The 22,668-nt window shown below is 41.6% G+C and overlaps 1 protein-coding gene across 1 annotated transcript; it reads left to right on the top strand.

Annotated features, from left to right (window-relative positions):
- The first annotated feature begins 3,146 nt into the window (after positions 1–3,146).
- Positions 3,147–21,859, top strand: slc6a11a (solute carrier family 6 member 11a). The gene is made up of 14 exons (XM_008285454.1): positions 3,147–3,489; positions 13,894–14,028; positions 14,106–14,246; positions 14,512–14,599; positions 16,115–16,247; positions 17,677–17,811; positions 17,885–17,988; positions 18,427–18,551; positions 18,774–18,886; positions 18,974–19,111; positions 19,246–19,348; positions 20,099–20,199; positions 20,288–20,458; positions 20,550–21,859. The coding sequence occupies exons 1-14, from the start codon at positions 3,315–3,317 to the stop codon at positions 20,655–20,657; spliced, it is 1,770 nt and encodes a 589-aa protein (XP_008283676.1). The 5' UTR covers positions 3,147–3,314; the 3' UTR covers positions 20,658–21,859.
- The last annotated feature ends 809 nt before the right edge of the window (positions 21,860–22,668 follow it).

Genomic DNA, 22,668 nt, shown 5'->3' with positions numbered 1-22,668 from the left:
TTTAGTGCGCAGGAGGAAGATGAAGATAGCGATCAGTGACTTTTCCTGGTAGGCGACTGTATTTCTTTCTTTTCTAACCAGCCGTGTTCCAGGAACTGTTCGGAAAAAAGCATTTACATATTTGTGTGTGTTACCGGTACGTATTTAATTAAAAGTTAAAAAATCTTTCTGTGTAGATATCTCATGTTATAACGTGGAAACCTGCAGCCTGTATATGTACAATTTTGTTTTCTTTTTTAAGTTAGGGGGTGCAGCTTATACTCAGGTGCGCTCAATAGTCTGGAAATTACGGTATACCTATTCCACTGTGGTCACAGGCTGAACAGTGCTCTTTTGGGATGTGACAAAACTGCTGCTATTTCTTGTCTTACAGTTTACTCTCAGCAAATCCATTCTTTTGTCTTTGTGAGTTACAGTTTACTCAAGGCTTCCTTTTGTGGAAACGCAGATCAGTCGTCCTGTCCCTCACACACAGAATGCCGTCGTTATTTTAGGATTCATCGCAGTGCACAACTTGTCTGTTTCAAAGTGAACATTTGCAAACTGTATCACGGACGTAGCCTCCTCCGATTCACTGCTTCCTCATTTTAGGTTGTGCAAAAGTGTTAAGTGTTGTACTGGTTGGCCTATTCTGTTTTATGTTTTCCAGTTTGAGAGGCTGACGGTAGAGGATTGCTGTCTCAGCCTGCGCTTTTAGGAATGCAAAACAGACTGATAGCTGTATGTGTTTATGTGTGGCTCAGCAATTAGAGGAGCTGATAACTGTAGGGCTAACCAAACTCAGCTGTTCTTTTGGATCACGTTAACCTTTTTATCGCTGTATAACATGGCAAAAACTACTCTAATAAACTAAACTAAACTCTAATAATGCAAAGAAGACGATTCTACCGGTATAGTATAGCGAGCGATGATGCTTCGTCAGTGTCACCAAACATGACACGTGATTATTCATTGATTAGTGTGTATAAAGCTTCATACAAGTCAGTTTTATTGAAACAGCAGTTACCACAGTCATGTACAGTAAAAGTTTCAGAGTTATAGGGCCATAAAAACAAGATGATATACAGGTTTTAATCGACTCCACTTTGCCCAGAGCTCACTGTCACTGATGACTGATTGATCATTGAAGCAATCATGTGAAAGATGAGCGAAAAATCAGTCGCTGGATATTCTAACTTTTATCACAACAGTGCTGCCAGTTAATCAAGCTCACGAGGGGTCTTCAGTGAAGTTTCCTTGCATTGACTGGCTCGAGGAAATGTGAAACCCCCGGGGTCGACGACAGGCATGACAACTTTATCTGCAGGTAATTCCCATAATTTGGGAAATTACTGAGGATCATGTTAGAATTGAGAGCAAAGAAAAATGTGAAAAATGATTACAGGAGCGAAAACAGAGAGATGCTGGTAGAAGGCAGTTAACCATGTAAGTTAGGGCATTTATTTCACCACTCAGCTGCACATTGGAGCCCTTAAACTCCAAACTTCACACATTTACACATGATACTGACACATGACACTGTCCCATGATGAAGGACACGTGAAAGTCACTGTAGTGTTTGACTAAATCAGAGTGACGTTACTGTTACTGATTGAATATTCTCTATGATAAATACCAATAGATGCATGGATTTAATATTGGCTGTCGTATTAGCTGCAGAGTAAAATGGAGATGGCAGCAAATCAGGAACAAACATGAAAACACCACCTGAAAGCATGTGGGGGGGTTTTAAGACAACAAGGTGTCAGTCTCGCTTTAAAGACAGAAACCTTCTTGCCGCTAAAAACTCTCTGTTTTAGACTCAACATACCTCGCTAACCCGTTAAACCCGCTTGGTGGGTTAGTTGTGAGCTACGGGCTTCTGTTCAGAGCTACAGTCGTCCTCAGATGTATTCATACCCTCCCATTAAAGAATGGGGGGGAAAAGCCAGCTGTCACTGAAATAAGTTGAAACTGAGAAAAGTAATTTTAAAAAAATAAAATCAATGAAACTCATGACGTTGCTTTTGAATTGTGGTTCAACGGAAATATTTTTTCACTGCAATCAGGTGTTTTGTGTAACTCTCAATCAGACTTCTGCACCTGTTGACAGGTATTCTGGCCCAAGTGATCTAATTTATCAGTTTTTCTTGTTTTTTTTTTTGTGATTATTCTTTTTAACCACAATTGAAAAGCAATGTCTTATTTAACTGAATTCTAATTTAGCAAATTTTTATTTATTATTGCTTTTTCGGTTTCTAGTTATTTGAGTGACTACTGTGAATTTTGCCTTTACTTTAATGGTATCGAACCTGGGGGGGATCGGGCCTTAGACCCTCTGGAACTCTCTCCCACAACATTTTCGAGACACCTCAGACCCAGTAATATTCATTCTAAATTAAAAACTCATCTGCTTTTCCCACCTAAGCCTGGGCTTTATCTTGCTATTTATTAATATTGTTTTTATCTGCTTGCTGTATTTCTATGTTGTCTACCTTTGTATTAGTTGCTTATTGTTTATTGCTTTTGTCCTGCGAAGCGTCTTTGAGCTGATGAAAAGCGCTATAGAAATAAAATGAATTATTATTATTATTACTATTATGATGCTACCTCGGTGCGGACCCAGCCGACCTCCCTCCGCGCCGCACCTGCCGGAGGAGTCGGTTCGCCCCGGCTACTGGGGCTGGGTCAGCCGCTGCAAGCTAATGGTGCGTTACACTTCAGCAAGCCGTGTCACCAATACTGTTAAAGAAATACTAAGATATATAAAAAATACACGTATTATCGATGCAGGAGGAAAAAAAACAACACATGAAGCGCGTTGAGCAGCGAGAGAGGAAACCGTCGTTGTCACGCTGTGTTTAGTATAAAAGCGGGTAGCAGCTTTGCCCAAAAAGGAAAAAAAAAAAGGTGGTTGGGGAGATCAAATTTACGTTACAACACGAATTTGGCCGCCGTTCAGACTGATTACATGACCGACGAGGTGAAGCGCAGCGTTGCAGGCGAGCGGTGACGCAACACGCACGCTGCTACGTCACGACGTCGTGTATACGTTAACATTCACCTATTAGTCATTCATACCTTGTGTGTGGGGGAGAGCCCTGCTTTCACAGCCTTCATTACCATGTCTAAAAAGAAATTAGTCACACTGAACACTCCACTCTCCTGTTTGTCATCCATATACCGGTTTATTACTTTTTGGCATACGTCTAGAGGTCCCCCTTGTGGCCATGCAGCCATTCATTTAGGTAACCTCACTAATCTGCAGACAACTCTCCAGCCAGTCAATCCAGAAAAAGTCAGTCTTGTCACTAGACCATTTCTCAGTCAGCAGCATGGCAGACTTTCTGCACAGGCTGTGCCATCCAGGCACAAAGACTACTTCACAAACTGTTGAGGAGCGTGGCAAATGGAGCAGCAAAAGGGAGTTCATCCTGTCTGTGGCTGGTGCTATTATCGGACTTGGCAATGTGTGGAGATTTCCATATCTTTGCTATAAGAATGGTGGGGGTGAGTATTTCTGTTTGTTTTTCTCACATGTAATGTTTCTATTGCTTACAAAATAACTGTGTGGTTTCATGTCAGGTCCTTTGTGCCAACTTTAAAAAAGTTTCTGCCTGTATCTTGTCAGTCATGTTTATCTGTAAACTAGTTCCAATGTTGTTTGATCATTTGCAGAGCCACAAATACATGTTTTGTGTTTTACTCTCCTTGTTAGTTCAAGTCATGAAGTTTTATTTGAAAGACTGGAGGTCTAGAAAGAAGCTGTGAGTGGACTGACTTCCACCTTAGTTGTCTGAGGGTTTTAATGGGGATGCGATTGATGAATGCATTATTAAAAGCTAAAAGAACAACAAACTTTTCACTGCAAAACTCGTCTGCTCTCCGTCTGTGTCTTCAACTGCCGTCTGTCTGATGATTAAGGATTTTTACAGGTTGTCAAACACTATGTAAATCCTGTGCTGCCTGTGCTTGTGCAAAGAGCAGTCACGTTGTGCTTTAATTACAAAACATAAGATAAGATAAGATAAGATAAACTTTATTGTCTGTCCCAAGTGACAGAAATTCTTCTTTGACAGGCATAAAAACAAACACATTTAAAACAACATACAAGTACAGCCATAATTGAAAGGACGTCACAGTCCCCCACCCGATGTCATGCACTGTGAATTGAGTAGATTCAAAAATATGCATGTGTTTGTCATGCATATACTATCAACAAGTTGTGTTGCTTTGCGGTGATTGTTTGAATCTCATCCACAAATAGTGTAAAATAATTACCCCAAAGCAAACAAGAACCTGCTGAACCTGCTGATCAATGAAATATTTTCATTAAGAGCTCAATATAAACACGTTTTATAAAATAGATAATGAAGTGCGTGTAGTAACAGGACATTTCTTCATTAGGAAATGACAAAATGTTTGTAGTAAACCAACTTTAGTATTTATATAAGATGTGTGAGCAGCATTGGCTAAGAAACACATTTTCCTTTGGATATACCCTGTAAAACAACAACAACAACAAAATTAAAATGTAATTATTCTTTCCTAATTTTTAAAAGTAATTATGATTTTTTTTTTTTGCCAGTTCTTCTGAGCCCATCTAATTCCAAACTGCATAAAGTGTGTCTCCCTTGTTAAATGTCAAACAAATTGCCAAATGCAGGACTTTCTGAGGGAGCTTCGAGCAGACCTGGGACATATTTTTGCTTGTTTGTTGTCGTTTTGATGGGTTTGCTATACTGACTTAAAAACTAATAAAGTCATGATGGTTTTCTGTTTGTAAGCTGCAGTGATGCGAAAAAAAAAGTACCGAAAGGTGGCACCGTGGCAGAACAATCTAAATCACAGTTACCTGCCGTATTGCCGACTGAAGTTCTTTAGGAATTCAACTTTTAGTCAGAGGTCGACATTGACGTCGCTGATTGAGAATGTAGACAAGCAGCGACAAAAGGAGAAAGTAGTAAATAACTGTGGTTTGACACATGGGGTGGCTCTAAAACAAACATCTTAAGGCTGAGGCACACCGAATGAATACGTTGTTTATTCAGTTTCTGTGGTGACAGATGCGTCATACATTTGGGGGAAAAAAATGAAATTGTACTTAGGTTTGGTCTAAACCAGCAATTTGAAGAGGTTCTGCAAAGTTTTTTTTTTTTTTGTTGTTTTTTTTTATGTTTTACAGACAGGTTTTACAAAATATAATCACAAAATTCAATGTAAAACGTAAATATTACGTTTAAGCACTAAAGGACACACATTTTCATCATAAATTGTAGCTGTTTGTTACAAAATAATGTTTGATTTTAATAAAACTAAATGTTTATCATTAACTACCCCTTTTTGTAGGACGTCTAAAATGCACTGAATAGTGTTATTAGTAGTTTGACTAACGTCTAATAAGATTTATAAGCCTGTCGCTACATCCTGCACTTCTTCTCCCTCTTTAAAAAAAAGTGCCGTGTCCTTCGGCCTTCAAGTTTGTCGGTTTTCTGAAAGTTTTTTTTTAAAGTCTGCTCGCCGTAAACTGGGTTGGTTGGTTTCTGACATCTAACTCAGTCCACGTAACATCAACCAAATCTGAATAAAGTCAGAATCAGCTGGTTCTTCATCTACAGTAATGTTTTTAGATGAAGTTTTACCATCATGCTATGAATATTTAATGGACTTTTTCCATCATTTCTGAGCCTCAGAGCTTCATCAGTACAGCAGATAGACACATGACATTTCAGGAGGGAAAACACATTTAAGTTCCGTTTAAAATCAAATAAGTTTCCATTTCCTACAATTAGTGAACAGCCCAGTCAACCACCCGACCCACGGCTGCCCCGTGCATTGAAGAAAGATGTATTTTTTTAAAAAAGGGCCAGTACATGATAAAACTTTACAATGCTGCATCAGAAAATATGTATTATTTAATATTACTCATGTTGACCATGAACTTACAGTCTTATTGTCTCATTTCATTTAGTTTTTGCTGTGTTCAACAACATGCTGCTTGTTGCTTTTAGCTGTAAACTAAATAACACGACGTTCAGTTACAACATTTAAACCAACGAACAGTTTGAGTGAATAGTACAATAGTTCTGGAAAACCTTCTGTCCTGTTGTTCATGTAGATGTTATTTCCTACAGTTTAAATTCATTCTGAACTTTGTAAGGTCAATGCTAACATAGAGTCATCAGTGTGGGACATGTGTCGGGAATTTTATATATATAAAAATAATGCTTTCTAATCAGAGGTGGGCGACCCAGCCATGAGCGCCGCTCGTGAGTGGAAACTGCAGTCACTTACACAGCGGTTCAGGCTTGCGTCTTTGACTGCTGTAGAAGCACCACTGCTGCTTTTTCTGTTTGGACTGTCACTCCGCGCACCGTCGACCTAACATCACACCAGACTGCTCCAGCTGCCGTTTGCCCTCACATTACCTTGGCTCTGAGAACTTTGTTTTCAGACATTACTTTTACCCCCGGAGCCAACAGCTTAAATTGTTACAACCTGGGACTCCACCACATCGTTAAAATTCACTCGAGGAGATTCTGGAGGGGAAACGTTCGCCTCAGAAGACCTCTGTGCTATGGGGGATTTGTGATTCTGGCGTTGTGTCCGTTTCCCTCCTTGTTGCTTCACCGACTCCCCTCTCAGCCTCTTGCCCACCTTTTATTCACAACTATGCAGCGGTTAGAATTTGGCTCTGCTTATGAAGTTATAGATTTGTTCCAGAAATAATCTTTTTTTGTTTGATTGTTCAACTGTCAGTGTTTTCAGTTTCACCTCTGTGTCACCCTTGAAACTCTGTTTGAGGGCTGGATATGTAATAAAAGTAAAAATTTAAAAAGGTTTGCAAAATGTAAAACCAAGTTCAAGAGCTGAGTTTACAAAATCCACTTTTTAAAGATCTGCCCACACATTTACAAGCTTGCAGGTCACATTGTTTGGTGTTGTCACTGCTCTGATTTGAAACTCCGAACGGATGGTCTAAAAAAGACAAAAGCTCTGGAGGCGGTGGTATTTGCTGTATTATATGCTCCTCACTGAAGTACAGTCCAGTGACATGACATATCTACTGGGCTATTTGGGATTAACAGACTGCTCTGCCCAGTACTGATGCACACAGTAGACACAAACAAGATGCATAGGTGTCTATGTTGGCTGGTTGTGACATGAAAAGCCTGTGGCAGCGAGGTACACTGAGCAAAATCTGAAGTTAACTTGGTCAACTGCCAACTTTATCTTGGCAAAGTTCGTTTAACCTCCACTGACAACGTTGCTCACCTCAGCCAGAGAAAAAACATGTTAGCGTATTCTGCACGTGGCCATCATTTGCAGAGCAGAGCCACCTCACCCAATAGATGCAACATGCAACCGGACTGTTGTGCAGCAGACAGCAAACAACAGCTCAGGAGCAAATGGTCTGACCGCCAGGACCCCGACTTTTCATACTTTCATATAAAAGTGCAAGACCACATGTTTTGTTGCTCTGACAACAAAAGTCTATGTTCTGGCTCCATATGGTTTCCATCCTTAACCCTATTCAGGACTCTTGGGGTCTTTTGAACACCAGGCCATTTGGTTGAGGTGACAGATATTGTTTTTTATTTCATTTTTGAAGGTTTTTTTGAATGTAAAAAGAGGGACATTTGTCATGCATTTGGAACCAAAGTATGTCAACTTATCAGGAACATAGTATAAAAATCTATAATGAATACCAACAAATATTTTTCACATATACAAGACCTTCTACGTATGACAACATGAACATCTTGAATAGGGTTAAAGTAAAGTTTCACTTCTGGGCACAGCTGTCTTCATAGCTAGCATGAAGCAAAGGTGTAGGTTTACATATCAGGTATCAGTTATAGCTGATTCCCGTTAAAGGTGTCTGATTTAAATACAGTGTTTGATTGGCTTAAAGGAAGGGACTATCTGAGACTCAAATCTTGTGCAAACATCATACATACTGCCAGACACGGAGGTGGTGAGAACGGATGAGTGAGCTTATAGCGGTAAGTTTTCGTAGCTAGGACTTATTTAATCAGGGCTTATTCAGATTCTTTGTTTAATCCCTGATTAGTGGATTCATAGTAGTTCCTGATGCACACCTCTGTTACCCAAAGAGAAAAAGATCAGCAAAATCCATGGATAATGCAAAGGATCTATAAATGGCATAAAAATGTAACACTTGTTGAAGCGTGCTGTTCAGCCTGTGTGGGACGTGGAGGTGGCTGTGTCTGCTGGGTGCATTTAAATCTGAAGCCCTGGCGAGGGCTAAAGATCCACCAGACTGAACCTTTACCACGCATGTGCAGATGTTGATTTTTTTTAAATAATGTGTGTGCTTCCATGTGTATGTCTGTGAGCTCCTTATTTGGGGGAAAATGCTACAGACATTGTGGGTGACATATCAGAATGGATTGTAAAGTTTATTTAAGAGCTGGAAGACTGTTGTTTGGTAAGACGGAAAAAAAACAGACTCCAAAACGTATTCAACAACATCTTGCTTACAACAATATTTCCTTCTCAGTTTGCTCTTGTGGTCTTCCAGCTTCTGCTTATATCTTTAATCCTTCCTTTGGTTTGTCTCACTAGCATTGTTTCTGTAACTGAAACACACCGCACTGTTCTATCAAACGCTGTCAGATTAAGGAAGAGTAAGAACGTATGTGTGCTTGTGTTGCTGTGAACAAAACGCCCAAAGTGAGCATGAGGACAAAGGGAGCTGACGCTAACTAGAGCCATCGATTATTAAGTGCAGTTACTTGCTTTGAGGTCTTTGAGGTCTTGTGACAGCCCCTCTCTTTTTGCCATAGCCTATTTGCCGGGTTGTGACAGTCTAGAAAAGCAAATAACGCACACACACACACACACACACACACACCAACACAAACTCCTTACTTTGTAATTAAATTAACAGTAAGAGGTTTGTTTAAAAGTATAATCCAAATGCTTGTTCAATAACTGCTGTAAGTCTAAAAGAGCGAGTCATTTGTCAGCATGTTTGTCAGTTGAGTCAGTTTTAAGTGATCCCATGAACGCAATTGTGAAATTTCACTTATTGGGACCTCTGTTTAGTTGTCGTAATGATAGTAATGATGTATTTTATTTATAGGCACCGTACATGCAGCAACAAGCAAAGCTGTGACTGGCTATCAGCACTCACACACGACTACCCTTAAATACAAAGAAGTCAATCTGTACAACAAGAACAGATCAAAAAAATGTGCAATAAAAACCCACAAAATCTGGATCACTTTCAATGTTCATGTCAGACACATCGCTCAAACAAAAAGAACAAGAACAAAAAGTGAAAGGTACTGCTGTATACATATTCATGAAAACCAAAATATAATAGCAGTGCCCACAAATATGAGGCCTTAAGCTAATTTAAAATTTGTCAGTGAAGCAACCAAACCACATTCAAATGTGTGCAGAGAGATGGCTAAAAGGCAGAGGGATTCTCTCTGTTATTTATTATTCATCAATCAAGAGAATGTCAAGGATTCAAAGTCAGAAAGTCTTTGTATCACTCCCTCTGCAACTTGTCAAAATGTGTTAAAGAGTCTGATTTGTCTGGTAATGACACCAATTTCCCACAGCAGTAATGCCAACGGATCCAAGAGGCAGGAGCTTAGAGGGTGCAGATAGTTTGAGTGAGCAGGTACTGACACAACACTTTCGGAAACATTATCTTTATTTGGCACATGTTCTACTCCTGGCACACATAACCACAGCGATCAGAGTAGAAGCTCAAATGAGGATAACAAGGACAAGCCTGTAATGACACATGTAAGAAGAGGAGTCCTCCACCGCTACAGACTCTAAAACTGGATAACTAAGTCTGTGCGACCTCCAGACATCCGTTTTGCCCGTAAGGCCAACGGAGATGATTGTTCTTCACATTATGGATCCTTCACCTGGTGGTGATGCTGCTATTCAAGGCATTAGCAGAAAGAATTAAACAGTCTACTGCTTTCCTGGTGACCTGGTGTCTGACGCATGTAAAAAAAAAAAATCTTATCCATCCACCCTTCTGTGACAAATGTTGTCCACGTGGGACTAACTGATTTTCATAAGCAGCAGCTTTAAAGAGATTTTATTCAACTGATAGCGAGGCTACGCTCCATGAAAGTAAAGGCATTCACGAGTGGTTCTCTCTCTTCTAGTGACCGAGGAAATACATTTAGTAGGTTACAGCGTTTGAGTCTTTCTTCAGCCCGATCCTCTCAGATTCAGATGGACTTTGCTGAAGACTTTAATAATAATAATAAATAATAATTGATCAGATTTATACAGCGCTTTTCTGGACACTCAAAGACGCTTTACACTGTCAATTATTCATTCACACACATTCATTCTGGTGGTGGTAGCTACGCTTGTAGCCACAGTCGCCCTGGGGCAGACTGACAGAGGCGTGGCTGCCATTCTGCCCCTCCGACCACCACCTCAAACAATCCATTCATGCGCATTCACACCAGGCAAGGTGGTGTCTTGCCTAAGGACACAACGACCATGAAACAGGTTAGAGGGCGGAATCGAACCGCCAACTTTCCGATCATCGACCGACTCGCTCTACCACCTGAGCCACAGCCGCCCCAAATCTGTTTAATCTGTTTTAGGAGCACAAGTAGGCGTGGTATGAACTGATTCAGTCACTCAGATGATCCATCCATCCATTATCTATACACCGCTTAATCCTCACTAGGGTCGCGGGGGAGCTGGAGTCTATCCCAGCCTACTTAGGGCGAAGGCAGGTTCACCTGGACAGGTAACCAGTCTATCACAGGGCTACACTTAGAGACAGACAACCAAGCACACTCACATTCACACCTACGGACAATTTACAATCACCAATTAACCTCAACATGTTTTTGGACTGTGTGGGAGGAAGCCGGAGAACCCGGAGAGAACCCACGCTGCACGGGGAGAACATGGAGACTCCACGCAGAAAGATTCAGGTGCCCCCACCGGGACGCGAACCGGCAACCTTCTTGCTGCGAGGCAACAGTGCTAACCAACTGCGCCACCCTGCAGCCAGTCAGATGATTTGTGACAAAAAAGTCTGATGCTTCATTCCTCCTTCCACCGATGGACCTCCAACCCAGCAATCCACTGTCACACTTCTTGACAGGAATGTCAAAACGACATGTCAAACAAACGACCTCCAGGCATCACACAAACTATTCCTACCCACAGCTACAGTCAACACATGGATGTTCCACAACCTCTCCTCCAGAAACGGGCAATCATCAACATCACCAGCCTATCTTGGCCAAATGTCTTTCTTTCGCCAAAACATGTGTTATATTCATGGTTCTTTAGGGTACAAAAGAACCTTTGATTGGCACAACTGTGTCTTCATCAGAGCAAAGTGTCCTTGTCCTCCCCCTTATCACGCTGTTTTTCCACATAGCAGATGCCAAGGTGTAATGTCAGTGATTGTATGTACTTAAGTAGTCCACCTCCTCAACTGGGTTGTGGGTCAGTCTGCCTCCGACTGTTTGTTCTCGCCCCACACCAAACATGGCAAATCTTGCTGTACAAGGCCTGCAGCGCTCAGACTTTTTGTCCTGTTATAAATGACTATGCCGTCCACGGTTACGTCAGAAGTAACATCTCGGGTAACGCTGTGACACGCATACTCGTTTGTTTTCTGCTGGCTTCGGGCGCCATGTCAGTGTTTCACCTCACAAACACGGACCCAATCTTTATTGTTTCATTTGCTAGAGGAGTTCCCACCACTATTGCGACACTAATCGTGCTCATCGTTTTGATATTTTCTTTGTTATGTTACCTTGAATTACAGGAAAATCTGACTCTGAGGCTGCAGATCGCTTCTTGTACAACTCTTCCCTTGGCCTGTGTCCATGGCAAAAAGCTTAGGAAACAAAATGCTGCTTTGTCAGAGTCAGTCATGATCTCCCTCAGGGCTCCAGACTCACTTTTTTGTTTTTACATCGGTTGCTTTTTCACTGATGCCTCTTTTAGGGCGACCCAACATTTCAAACTGCACCTTTTTATACATTTTAAGCATTTATCTTGTTGTCTGCTTCCATACACACTTGTAATTACTTCAAACACTAAGTAGATATTTAAACCATCCTTTCTCATAAGCATAATCTGGGACTTTGGCTCTATGATTGGCAGTGTTTAATTTCATCATTCCTTAACTGCTTCTGTTTGCCGCTGCCTGCTGCTGCATATTCTGCAGTCTTAAGGAGACATTGTATTTTTTTCACGCTTCAAGTAACACGTTAGTGCTTTGGCAGGAACAGCGCAATGCATAATGTTGGCTCTTTTATCATATCTCAGTGATTCCCACGAGTCAAGGAGTTGCTTGGGATGTTGGGCGGCTCGGTGTGACCGACGTGTATCCAAACCTAAGCAGTTCAGAGGCCACAAATCACTGATGTCCCTAAACACCTCACATGTGTAGCTAGACGCTGCAACTTACCAGTGTTTCCATATGCACCTCACGTGTATCCATAGACAATACAGCTACGAGTGTTCCCAAAACATCTCATGCGCATTGATGATGCTGTGCACAGAGAAACCTCTCGTCTCCACTCATCAGCACACACTACTTAGACAAGTGTATGTCCAAAAACTGGTTTGAACAGATTCAAAAAAGGCTTTTTTTTTAATGTCAGATTTGGTGAAAACCAAGTCACCTGGGTGGACTGCCCAGAGACACACACCTGCTCCGTGTCAATCCCACCGATGAAGATGTTTAGTCGTTCTTGACAGATGTTTGGTTGCATTCTGGAGCCTTTTCTTCTAGAAATGTTCAGTCCTGGGACTCATCATTTTCTGTCTCTACGTGCATCCTTTAATCTCTTCTAACTGCAAACATAGCATCCGTTTCTGTTGCTGTACAGATGACACACAGCTCAATGTGCCAGCTTCCCCTGTTGACTTCTAGTCTTTGTAAGCTTCTAGAAGTCAGTGACCGGATGGCTCTGAGTTTTCTTCAGTTAAACAAGGACAAAACAGAGATTGCGATAATCTGTAAATAAGCCATTGCATCGTCTTGAGTGAAATATGCCATATTCATAAAGCTCATTATTATCATTTAGGGGCTGCATGGTGGATCGGTGGTTAGCACTGTCGCCGGTTCGCGTCCCAGTGAGGACACCCGGGTTCTTTCTGTGTGGAGTCTCCATGTTCTCCCTGTGCAGCGTGGGTTCTCTCCGGGTTCTCCGGCTTCCTCCCACAGTCCAGAAACATGTTGAGGTTAATTGGTGATTCTAAATTGTCCGTAGATGTGAGTGTGCTTGGTTGTCTGTCTCTAAGTGTAGCCCTGTGATAGACTGGTTACCTGTCCAGGTGAACCTGTCTTCACCCTGAGTCAGCTGGGATAGACTCCAGCCCCCCAGGACCCCAGTGAGGATTAAGCGGTGTAAAGATGGATGGATGGACGAGTGGATGGATGGATTATCATTTGGTTTCTGTGCTGAATGTATATCCAGGCGAAAATACTAAAATATCTAAGGAGTACCTAAAAGGATGGGTGTGATTTTGGTGCTCTTTGTACATGTGGGCGGCTGTGGCTCAGGTGGTAGAGCGAGTCGGTCGGTGATCGGAAGGTCGGCGGTTCGATTCCGCCCTCTAACCTGTTTCATGGTCGTTGTGTCCTTGGGCAAGACACTTCACCCACCTTGCCTGGTGTGAATGCGTGTAAATGGATTGTTTGAGGTGGTGGTCGGAGGGGCAGAATGGCAGCCACGCCTCTGTCAGTCTGCCCCAGGGCAGCTGTGGCTACAATCGTAGCTACCACCACCAGAATGAATGTGTGTGAATGAATAATTGACAGTGTAAAGTGTCTTTGAGTGTCCAGAAAAGCGCTGTATAAATCTGATCTATTATTATTATTATTATGTGATGTTCTCTGTGTGTGTTTTTTTCTCACACTTGCAGGTGCATTCTTCATTCCTTACATTCTGTTCCTTGTGACTTGTGGCATTCCCCTGTTTATGCTGGAAACAGCGCTGGGCCAGTACACCAGTCTGGGGGGAATCATGTGCTGGAGGAAGGTCTGCCCCTTGTTTGAAGGTGAGCTGGCTGCCAGGGTTGCGGTTAAAGAGGAGATACTGAGGGAACGCAATGTTAACTATTTATATTGTTTCCAGGCATGGGATACGCCAGCCAAATGATCATTTTCTATGGAAGCATGAGCTACATCGTGATTTTAGCCTGGGCCTTTCTCTACTTTTTCTCCTCCTTCTCCCGAGAGTTGCCATGGACCTCCTGCAACAACACGTGGAATACAGGTGACTCTCTGCCACACACACACCACCAGCAACAATTAGGGAAATATATACTCTATTTTAAGTGTGTGTAAATTGAATTATACAAGTTTATCTTCATGCAATGCGAAGGACAATGTTTGCATTATTTCACTGACATTTTAATCAAGTGTAATGTCTTACTGAAGCATTCAGAATTCACCTGAACCAGATCCACTGACAATGCAGTACTCACCTGAAGATGTGTCTGTAGCGCATGCGTGTTTAACAATCCTTTGGTACATTTCAGATCAATGTGTGGTAATAAACAACTATAATGCCACTGCTAACTGGACCTCACCTGCGAATGCCACATCGTCTGTTACAGAGTTTTGGCAGTAAGTTTTTATATAAGTAAGACTGACTAATTAGTCGCAGGTCAGTGTTTAAGTATGTTTAAATCAGCAGCGATGTCAGTGAACCACACTTTACACATCCAGTCGATCCTGAGAGGATGTCGGGTTACTGCCAGTGCGACATGATACCTACACAAGTTTTGAAACAGGTTTGTTGTTAGAAGTGGACAATACAAATAAAACTGGATAATACACATAAACATAATTAACGATTATAAATAATGCAATCTAAAGTAATAACCGTCAAAATTACACCACGTTGCTGCTGGATGGATTGTGTAGCACTGGCAGTAATTTTTAACACCTTACACAGCCCCTTTGCCCAGAAACACTAGCTCGTTTTTCCACATTGGACCACATCTCAACAGTTGTTGGATGTGTACAAAATGTGTGATGATGTCGTCCCTCGTGTTAAGCCAAGAAAGCCTCCAAATTTTACGATGTAGTTTGGTAGTACTGGTGAGTTAAATCTGACCAGATGTCTGAAACAACCCTCCATTAGATTTGTTGAGTATTGAAGCGGTCTGATTTGCACTGGTGTTTCAATTTCATCCTCTGGATAGGAGTGTTTACAACCACAGGACACAATTTATTCATTCACTTTCTACACAGTAAAGGTCTGCTCTCAGGGTTGAAGATATTTTGGTCTCTGTTCTGGAGAATGCGATGCTGTCATTGTGCAGTGATTTCTAACTGAGCGTAAAGGCCATCACCCACGTTACATTGACATCTGGGCAACATATATATCTCTGAAAGAAGCCTCATGTCAGCATTTCATTTACGATGATTAAATCCACATTTATCAGAACTATATTGTCAAAGCGCAAGCAGCTCAGCAAGCACCTTGGTTTTACTGTGATGTAAAGGCAGCAATTTCTTGTATTAGTGCTGAAAAGCATTGCTCATTGATCACTTTGCAATTAAAGCCCCTTGCACACTCAAAAACAGATGCTTTCATTCATTCTGACCTCTTGTCAGGACTACGTGAGCATCTACCAGCTGCGTTTGATTGATGTGTCCTACACTCTTCTGATGTCTTCAGGGTGGGACAGTTTACACGTAACACAAACGTGAGCGTCGGCTCCTCTAGCATCACCCCGAGGAAGAGCTAATTAGCCAGAATAATTAAAAACACCTGTGCAGGTGTGAAGGGCCTTTATATGCACATTCAAGCATGTATCATTCTGATTAGTTTGCTGAGCTTCAGGATCAAAAGAACTTTCACGATGGACCTCTTGACTTGTCAGTCAGATATGTAGCTGATTACACATATAACAGCTGCATTCCTTTCAGGTGTATCAGTGCCAGCTTGCTGCACTTTGTAGTAGGGCCATAGCGTGTTCACTGATTGCCCGTTTTTCTAACTCTCGGCCCACTCTCCAAATGTAGTTTTTGCTATATTAATTATTAAATGCAGCGTAAATTTGCTGTAGGGGTTTTTTAGCCTGTCGACGTGCCTTGTTTTGAATGATCGTAAGATATTATATCACCTTGCAGACGACGGGTGTTAAGTATATCCAGTGGCATCGAGGTCTTGGGAAAGATCCAGTGGGACCTTTCTTTGTGCCTTCTCCTGGCCTGGGTCATCTGCTACTTCTGTGTGTGGAAGGGGGTGAGATCCACAGGAAAGGTAAATGTGTGTCACGTTGAATCACATTTTGTGTCCCCACTTTTCTAACTAAAAGTGACTGCACAATTTGCCGTCTGGATTTGTTGGCGATTGAACAAGTCTGTCACTTTTAGTTATTTCTCAACCACTTTCATTTCTCTTCCAGCATTGCTAAAAAAAAAAAAGTCTTGGATCAAGCCTGTGGAGCTTTGGCAGGTGTATAGAAGTTGAATTTCGCCATTTCCAGTCCCAAAGCTCTCTTTTTTTCTCTCTCTTTTTTTTCTTCTCCCAAATTCACAGTTATTTCATTGCGGGCGAAACCTAAACTGTCATTTACTGAGATGACATGGAGTTAATTTGCTGTGTTTTGTAATGTCATCTTTTTACGACTGTTACAACACACGATTTCTCATCCTCAATGCTTTCGAGAATCAGTGACTTTTTCATGCTCGTAATGATTCATAACCATGATGATGTTAACGCCATAAAACATTCAGACTATTTCGCAACTGATCTGAAATTATATATCTGCCACACCCTGCATTCCACGAGCTGGTACCAGGGTACCAGAAGTTTGCTATGAAAAACAAAAGGCATTTGATAACATGAAGGCAACCACTGCCTATTTTTCTGCTGCAGCTTCAAAGGCAATAACCGACTTTCACGTGTGCACATGTCTGTTTTTTTTTTGGTTTTTTTTACTGAATGCTCAAACCAGTCCGAGACACCTACCAGCCTAAATATAGGCTCCTGAACAGTGGTTTGGAAGGTTTTGGAATACGTGACACCCTTTAACGGATTTAAAGAAGCAGGCAGCAACATTGTAAGCTTGCACTCGTGCTTTATATAATCTCCTCATGTAATGTGTTGCACGTGGACAAAATTGTGGTTTTGTAAATGTCCATTAAATAGGTAGGCAGTTATGCACTTGTGGTTACCTCAGACCTGCAGCCACATGCAGCCGGAGTGTTGAAAGACAGTATTACTGATAGATGTTATTCACAAAGGTATGAAAAGTGCCAAAAAGCCAATAATGTTGTGGCGGTGATTGATTGGATGAACAGGACAGATGTGAGGTCTGTAATTGTGAGAAAGTGAAGTGGAAACGCTCGCTGGCGTGACGCCCCATGTGTGCAGTGATATTTCCCCAGAAGTTCATATTATAGCAGTATATCCTCTTGTACAACGACGGTCAACACCTTGAAAGTTATCCAACGATAATTACCCAGCCACACGTGAAATGACATGTTCTATAACTCTGGAGGGATACAAAGGAGCCTTGTACATAGACCGTCATTAAAAACAAAATGGAGGTGATAAATAAAGTTGGTGTGTTACCAAACTACCACCTGTCACAGCAGTGTGTTATTACGCGTGGTGCCGGTTATGATCAAGTATTATAATGTGTGTCATAAATACTGATTACCTATGACTTTCTGCTTTAATGCAGGCTACCTACTTCACCGCCACGTTCCCTTTCCTCATGTTGATCGTGCTGTTTGTCAGAGGGATGACCCTTCCTGGAGCTTTCCATGGTATCACGTACTACCTGTACCCCAATCCCACCCGACTCGCCGACCCACAGGTATCACTCAAATCTAAATTGCATTTTTAGGAGTGTTTTTTGGACAAACGGTGTATCATGAGTGTAATTATAGGTCTGGATGGATGCTGGAACGCAAATATTTTATTCCTACGCCATTTGCTTGGGATGCCTGACGACACTTGGGAGCTACAACAAGTACAACAACAACTGCTACAGGTGAGCGCTTCATGAAGGTGTGTCTGACCGTTACTAGATCATGCAATCATGCAACACTGTCCCAATGTGTCTATCAATAAATAACACATAGTATTTGGTTGAGAACATTTGCAACATGTTTGTCCTCTGTTTTTATCTACTTGCTCATTTTCAGGTGGTTGCCTTCCTCTATGTTCCTCTCCTTGTTTGCACTATTTGTTATATTTATATGTACATTTTTTATTTTTATTTTTTCCTGTCTCGTATATGTGTACCTCTGTTGAATGCTGCTTCCAACGATGTGAATTTCTCCACTGTGAGATAAATAAAGGCATATCTTATCTTATCTTATCTTATGTTACTTTACTGCACTGTGGTCATCGCAGCGTCATCAGACTTTGATGCATGTGTGTTACCAAGACAGAAATAACGACCCGGTGCTCTGTTTCTGATTGGCAGGGACTCCTTCTATCTGTGCTTGTTGAACAGTGGGACCAGCTTTGTATCTGGCTTTGCCATTTTCTCAATTCTGGGCTACATGTCGCAGAAGCTGGGTGTCGACATCGCGACGGTTGCTGAGAGCGGTATGAACAGACGTCAGCTTTCAGACACACATGCATTTATCCTCAGTGTTGAATTACAGATTTAAGAATTAAGGAAATAACTGGTTTGCTCTGATGATTAGGAACTGTTTTAAATTTTCTGATATTTGCTATGATTATTCCTCCTGAAATCTTGAGATTGGCAACCAGCTTGGCTCGGACGCTTCCAGAAGTGATTCACTTGTTGTTGGTTTCACTCTGCAGGTCCCGGCCTTGTCTTCATAGTCTACCCACAAGCCGTGACCCTGCTGCCATGCCCTCAAGTTTGGTCGGCGTGCTTCTTCGCCATGATCGTCTTGCTGGGAATAGACGGTCAGGTAGGCTGCTGCCTTTCGTACATCTCCTAGAACATGTCTCAACATTAACACGTCTTTACACTAACCTGTCTTTGTGTCGTTCTCCAGTTTGCGGGGCTTGAAAGCATCATGACCTCCTTTGCAGATATCTACCCTTCCCATATCCGAAAGGGATACCGCAGAGAGCTTTGTCTGATGCTGATCTGTGCTTTTTCCTATGTGTTTGGCCTGTTCTTGGTGTCAGAGGTGAGGTGCACATTAAAATGATTTATGATATGAGAAACGTTGGTGGTGCTTGTTAACAGGAGATTTATTGTGTACTCTGTTTATAAAAGGTGACTAATACTAAGATTAATGTATTGACTGTATTGACATTTCAGGCTGGCGCGTACATTCTGCAGATTTTTGATCATTATGTATGCAGCGGTCCGACTCTTCTTCTGATGGCAATCTTCCAGTCAGTTATAATTGGATGGATTTATGGTAATGAAAAAAATTGTCCTCAATTTACCTTGAGAGGTAAATATTGCACCGACACGGCACTAGCGGCACACCCTTCAAACTAAAGCGATGTATTAGTCATTTGTAACGACTTGTTTACATAAAATAGTGCTCTCGTCCTACAATCTGATTCTTGGAAAACACTTTAGGATAAGATGAGAAAGGATAAAACTTGTTGATCCCAAAGGACACTCTTTTGCCAGATATTGCTCAGATAACAAAACCACGTAGCATTTATAGTGCATTTACTCATTATTTCTAATTGGATTTTAGTAGTGGGTGATGGTGGCGTACTGGACTGCATTACTTATTTTGCAAACCCCATCATGGAAAACAACAGCAGTGCATCTTTCAAAAGTTGCTTTGCCACAAAAGTGTGAAATTAGCTGCACTGTCCTTTTATATGAGACAGAAAGACAGAGAGGAAATCTAAAAAGAAAAGTCTCCGGAGTGAGTTCAAGACTGTGAACAACAGTCCACAACAGAAAGTTGTACAGTCTTGGACAGCTAGTATAATGACTTGGTTAACACAAAACTAATGACTAAAGAGCTAATTTAAGTTCTTAAATTAGATAAGCTGCAGACAAAGGTATTAGGACAGCAAAAGATAGCTGATAAAATGGTCTGAAAACCTCAATTAAACTGTATTCTTGTCTCTAGGCACGTTTTTTTTCCCTGCAAGAATTTACTGGAAATGTCCGCTTCTACCTTGTAAAAATATCTCTGTCCCAGGTGCTGAACGCTTCTGTGACAACATCGAGGACATGATTGGCTACAAGCCTCTATCGCTGATCAAGTACTGCTGGCTGTATGCCACCCCAATCACCTGCAGCGTACGTGTCTAAAGCAGGTCATCACACTGACGCCAATAATCCAGAAAGTGGTATATATTTACTGTTTATGATTTGTGTCTCTTTAAAGGGCACCCTGGTGTTTTTGCTCCTGAGATACACCCCGCTGAGGTTCAACAACTCCTACGTGTATCCGTGGTGGGCCTACTGCATCGGCTGGTTTCTGACCCTATCGTCTCTGTCTATGATCCCGTTAACCATGATCTGCAAACTGGCCAGAGTCGAAGGGACGCTCTGGCAGGTCAGTGACGTGTGATATTGAATTTAAACACTTTTTTTTTTGCCAGCTGTGCTCTGAGATGTTCTCTGACGGCGTTAACGTCTTTCCGCAGCGTCTCAAGACCAGCTCCCAGCCCGCAGACGACCTTCCAGTGATGGCAAAGGACCTGTCGAGCGTCAATGTTCCACTCCGTGACGGTGGGAAGCACAGCCACGGTTAATCCAGCGACAATCTTTAAAAAGAGAGTTTGTTTTTTTTTGTTATGTTAAAACAATATGTAGACGGTGTAGTTTGCTGTTAATTTGGTGGGTAGTATTATTTACCTCTACTGGTTTTAGGGTAAGACGAAATAATAATAATGAAATTATATTAAGAATTGTTGCTGTTGACTGTAATATCATGCTGAGTTGAAACCTCTTGTCTGTTAATCGCAATTTAAATACCACAAAACTCAACAGTGGCTTTTCTGCATACTTTAGCTCACTTAGTACAACAACCACGTGAATGAATGTGCAGGTACAGTCATGCAGGTGAAAGAAAAGAAAAAAAAAACTACTTAAGAGGCGATTAACACTCAATCTACTTCATCAGGAATGTGTGGATCAGGTTTGAGCAGATTTTAATGACAGTGGTCACCATGGCAAAAAAGAAAAAAGAAAAGACCCGATACCTCCCGGGCAGCATCACGACTGTAGACGAGGGGGGACAGCAGACCGAGTCCCGTCTGTGGGCAGAGCTGTAGACGGCCTCCCTGGTTCTCACCTCGTTTTTTTTTTTTCCTCCCCCTGTTTCGTCTCAACTGCCTGAGCAGTCGTTCATATGATTTCATCTGTGAAACTCTCCAAAGCTTCCAACGCCGTGGCCCACCGTCACCATGATCAGCTTCAGACACACATGCTGACGTTCTTACTGTTTTGATGTGAATTTTAACTGTAACCAACTATTTTTTTAAACAAAAAAAAAGATTTTCTACATGATAAAGATTTTTCTACATTATTAAGAGCGGTTAGTGAGAGATTTATCTGTCTAATATTTTATACATTCAGAATATATTTTATTATTTTCTTCCTAATTTACTTGTTAAAAACATATAATAAGCCAAATAAATAGACCTCCTCATGGCTGTCAAAAAAGTGTTCAGCTACTTTGCTGCTTGAATTTATGATACAGAAACTACAGTGCCTTAAACACTATTTTTACTTGTTGTTTTTTTTAAAGGTACATAGAATTTCCTTGGATTACTGTATTGATAAAGGCTTTTTTTTTTATTTAACTTTTGTCTTTAAATATTACATTTATATAATTAAAACAAAAACTTTCTGGGGTGATATAGCTGGTATATTTTAATTATGTATGCATCTGTGTAAGGTGAGTGTAATGACATGCAAAGTGATCAATAAATGACTACCAGGCGTTGATAAATCTGTGTGTGTGTGTGTGTTCCTGGGGCTCACTTTTTAACACAAACATTCAGATTTGATGGAAAGCCGGTTGTGATACAGTTAAAATGAAGACACATCGACTGTGGAAATTCATTTTCTGCACACAGTTTTTTGTTTTAGATGTAGAAATGCATTCAGAGAAAGCTGACTTGACAATCGTCGGGCCAAACGTAGAGCCGTGAAGTCCAAGAAACCTTTTACATCACTCTGATCCAATTGTGTCAACTAGGTGTGAGCAGGGGCAAGAACGGGGAAAAAAGCATTTCTGAAGCTTTTAAAGACACCCCTTCATTTAAAAATCAAGGTTGTATTACTTAAACAGGCCCACATGGGGAGTGTTTGTCTGCTAGAAGACGAATCATGACTAAAAGTTGACGATTCACACGCGTACAGCTGAACTGCTGCAACATTACAGCAGCTGAGTTGGTGTGCTCAAGCTGCAGCGGTTCGAGAAATAACGATGGGAACTTCAAGGATCTGCACTATCTAGAGCAGGGGTCTCAAACTCAGGGCCTGGGGGCCAATTGCAGGCCGCGGAACGATATTTTGTGGCCCCCTACTTGACATCAAAGTTCAGCGTTAGCGTGGCCGTTTTTCTCACGTGCACCGAGTCGTTGCCCTGAGCGTTTCATATTTTATCACTTGTGGGCTACCGTAGCTCAGGCTTGTAACAGCAGCGTGAATTGGCAACGCTAGTCACCTGAAACTTGGGAGTGTCACCGAGTGGAGAGAAAATATATCCTGTCATCCTTTTTCCTATCTGTGTGAAAAGCTCTTCTCCACCATGAA

Source organism: Stegastes partitus, unplaced genomic scaffold (assembly GCF_000690725.1).
Source record: "Stegastes partitus isolate 25-593 unplaced genomic scaffold, Stegastes_partitus-1.0.2 Scaffold10, whole genome shotgun sequence".
NCBI lineage: Eukaryota > Metazoa > Chordata > Actinopteri > Pomacentridae > Stegastes > Stegastes partitus.
The sequence above is the reverse complement of the archived record's forward strand: the minus strand, read 5'-3'. Positions and strand labels throughout refer to the sequence as shown.

Excerpts from the sequence above, each read along its gene's own strand:
- slc6a11a (XM_008285454.1), top strand. The coding sequence starts at position 3,315 with ATGGCAGACTTTCTGCACAGGCTGTGCCATCCAGGCACAAAGACTACT. Across the intron at positions 14,029-14,105 it reads GGTCTGCCCCTTGTTTGAAG|GCATGGGATACGCCAGCCAA; the intron begins GTGAGCTGGCTG and ends TATTGTTTCCAG. Across the intron at positions 17,989-18,426 it reads TACAACAACAACTGCTACAG|GGACTCCTTCTATCTGTGCT; the intron begins GTGAGCGCTTCA and ends TCTGATTGGCAG.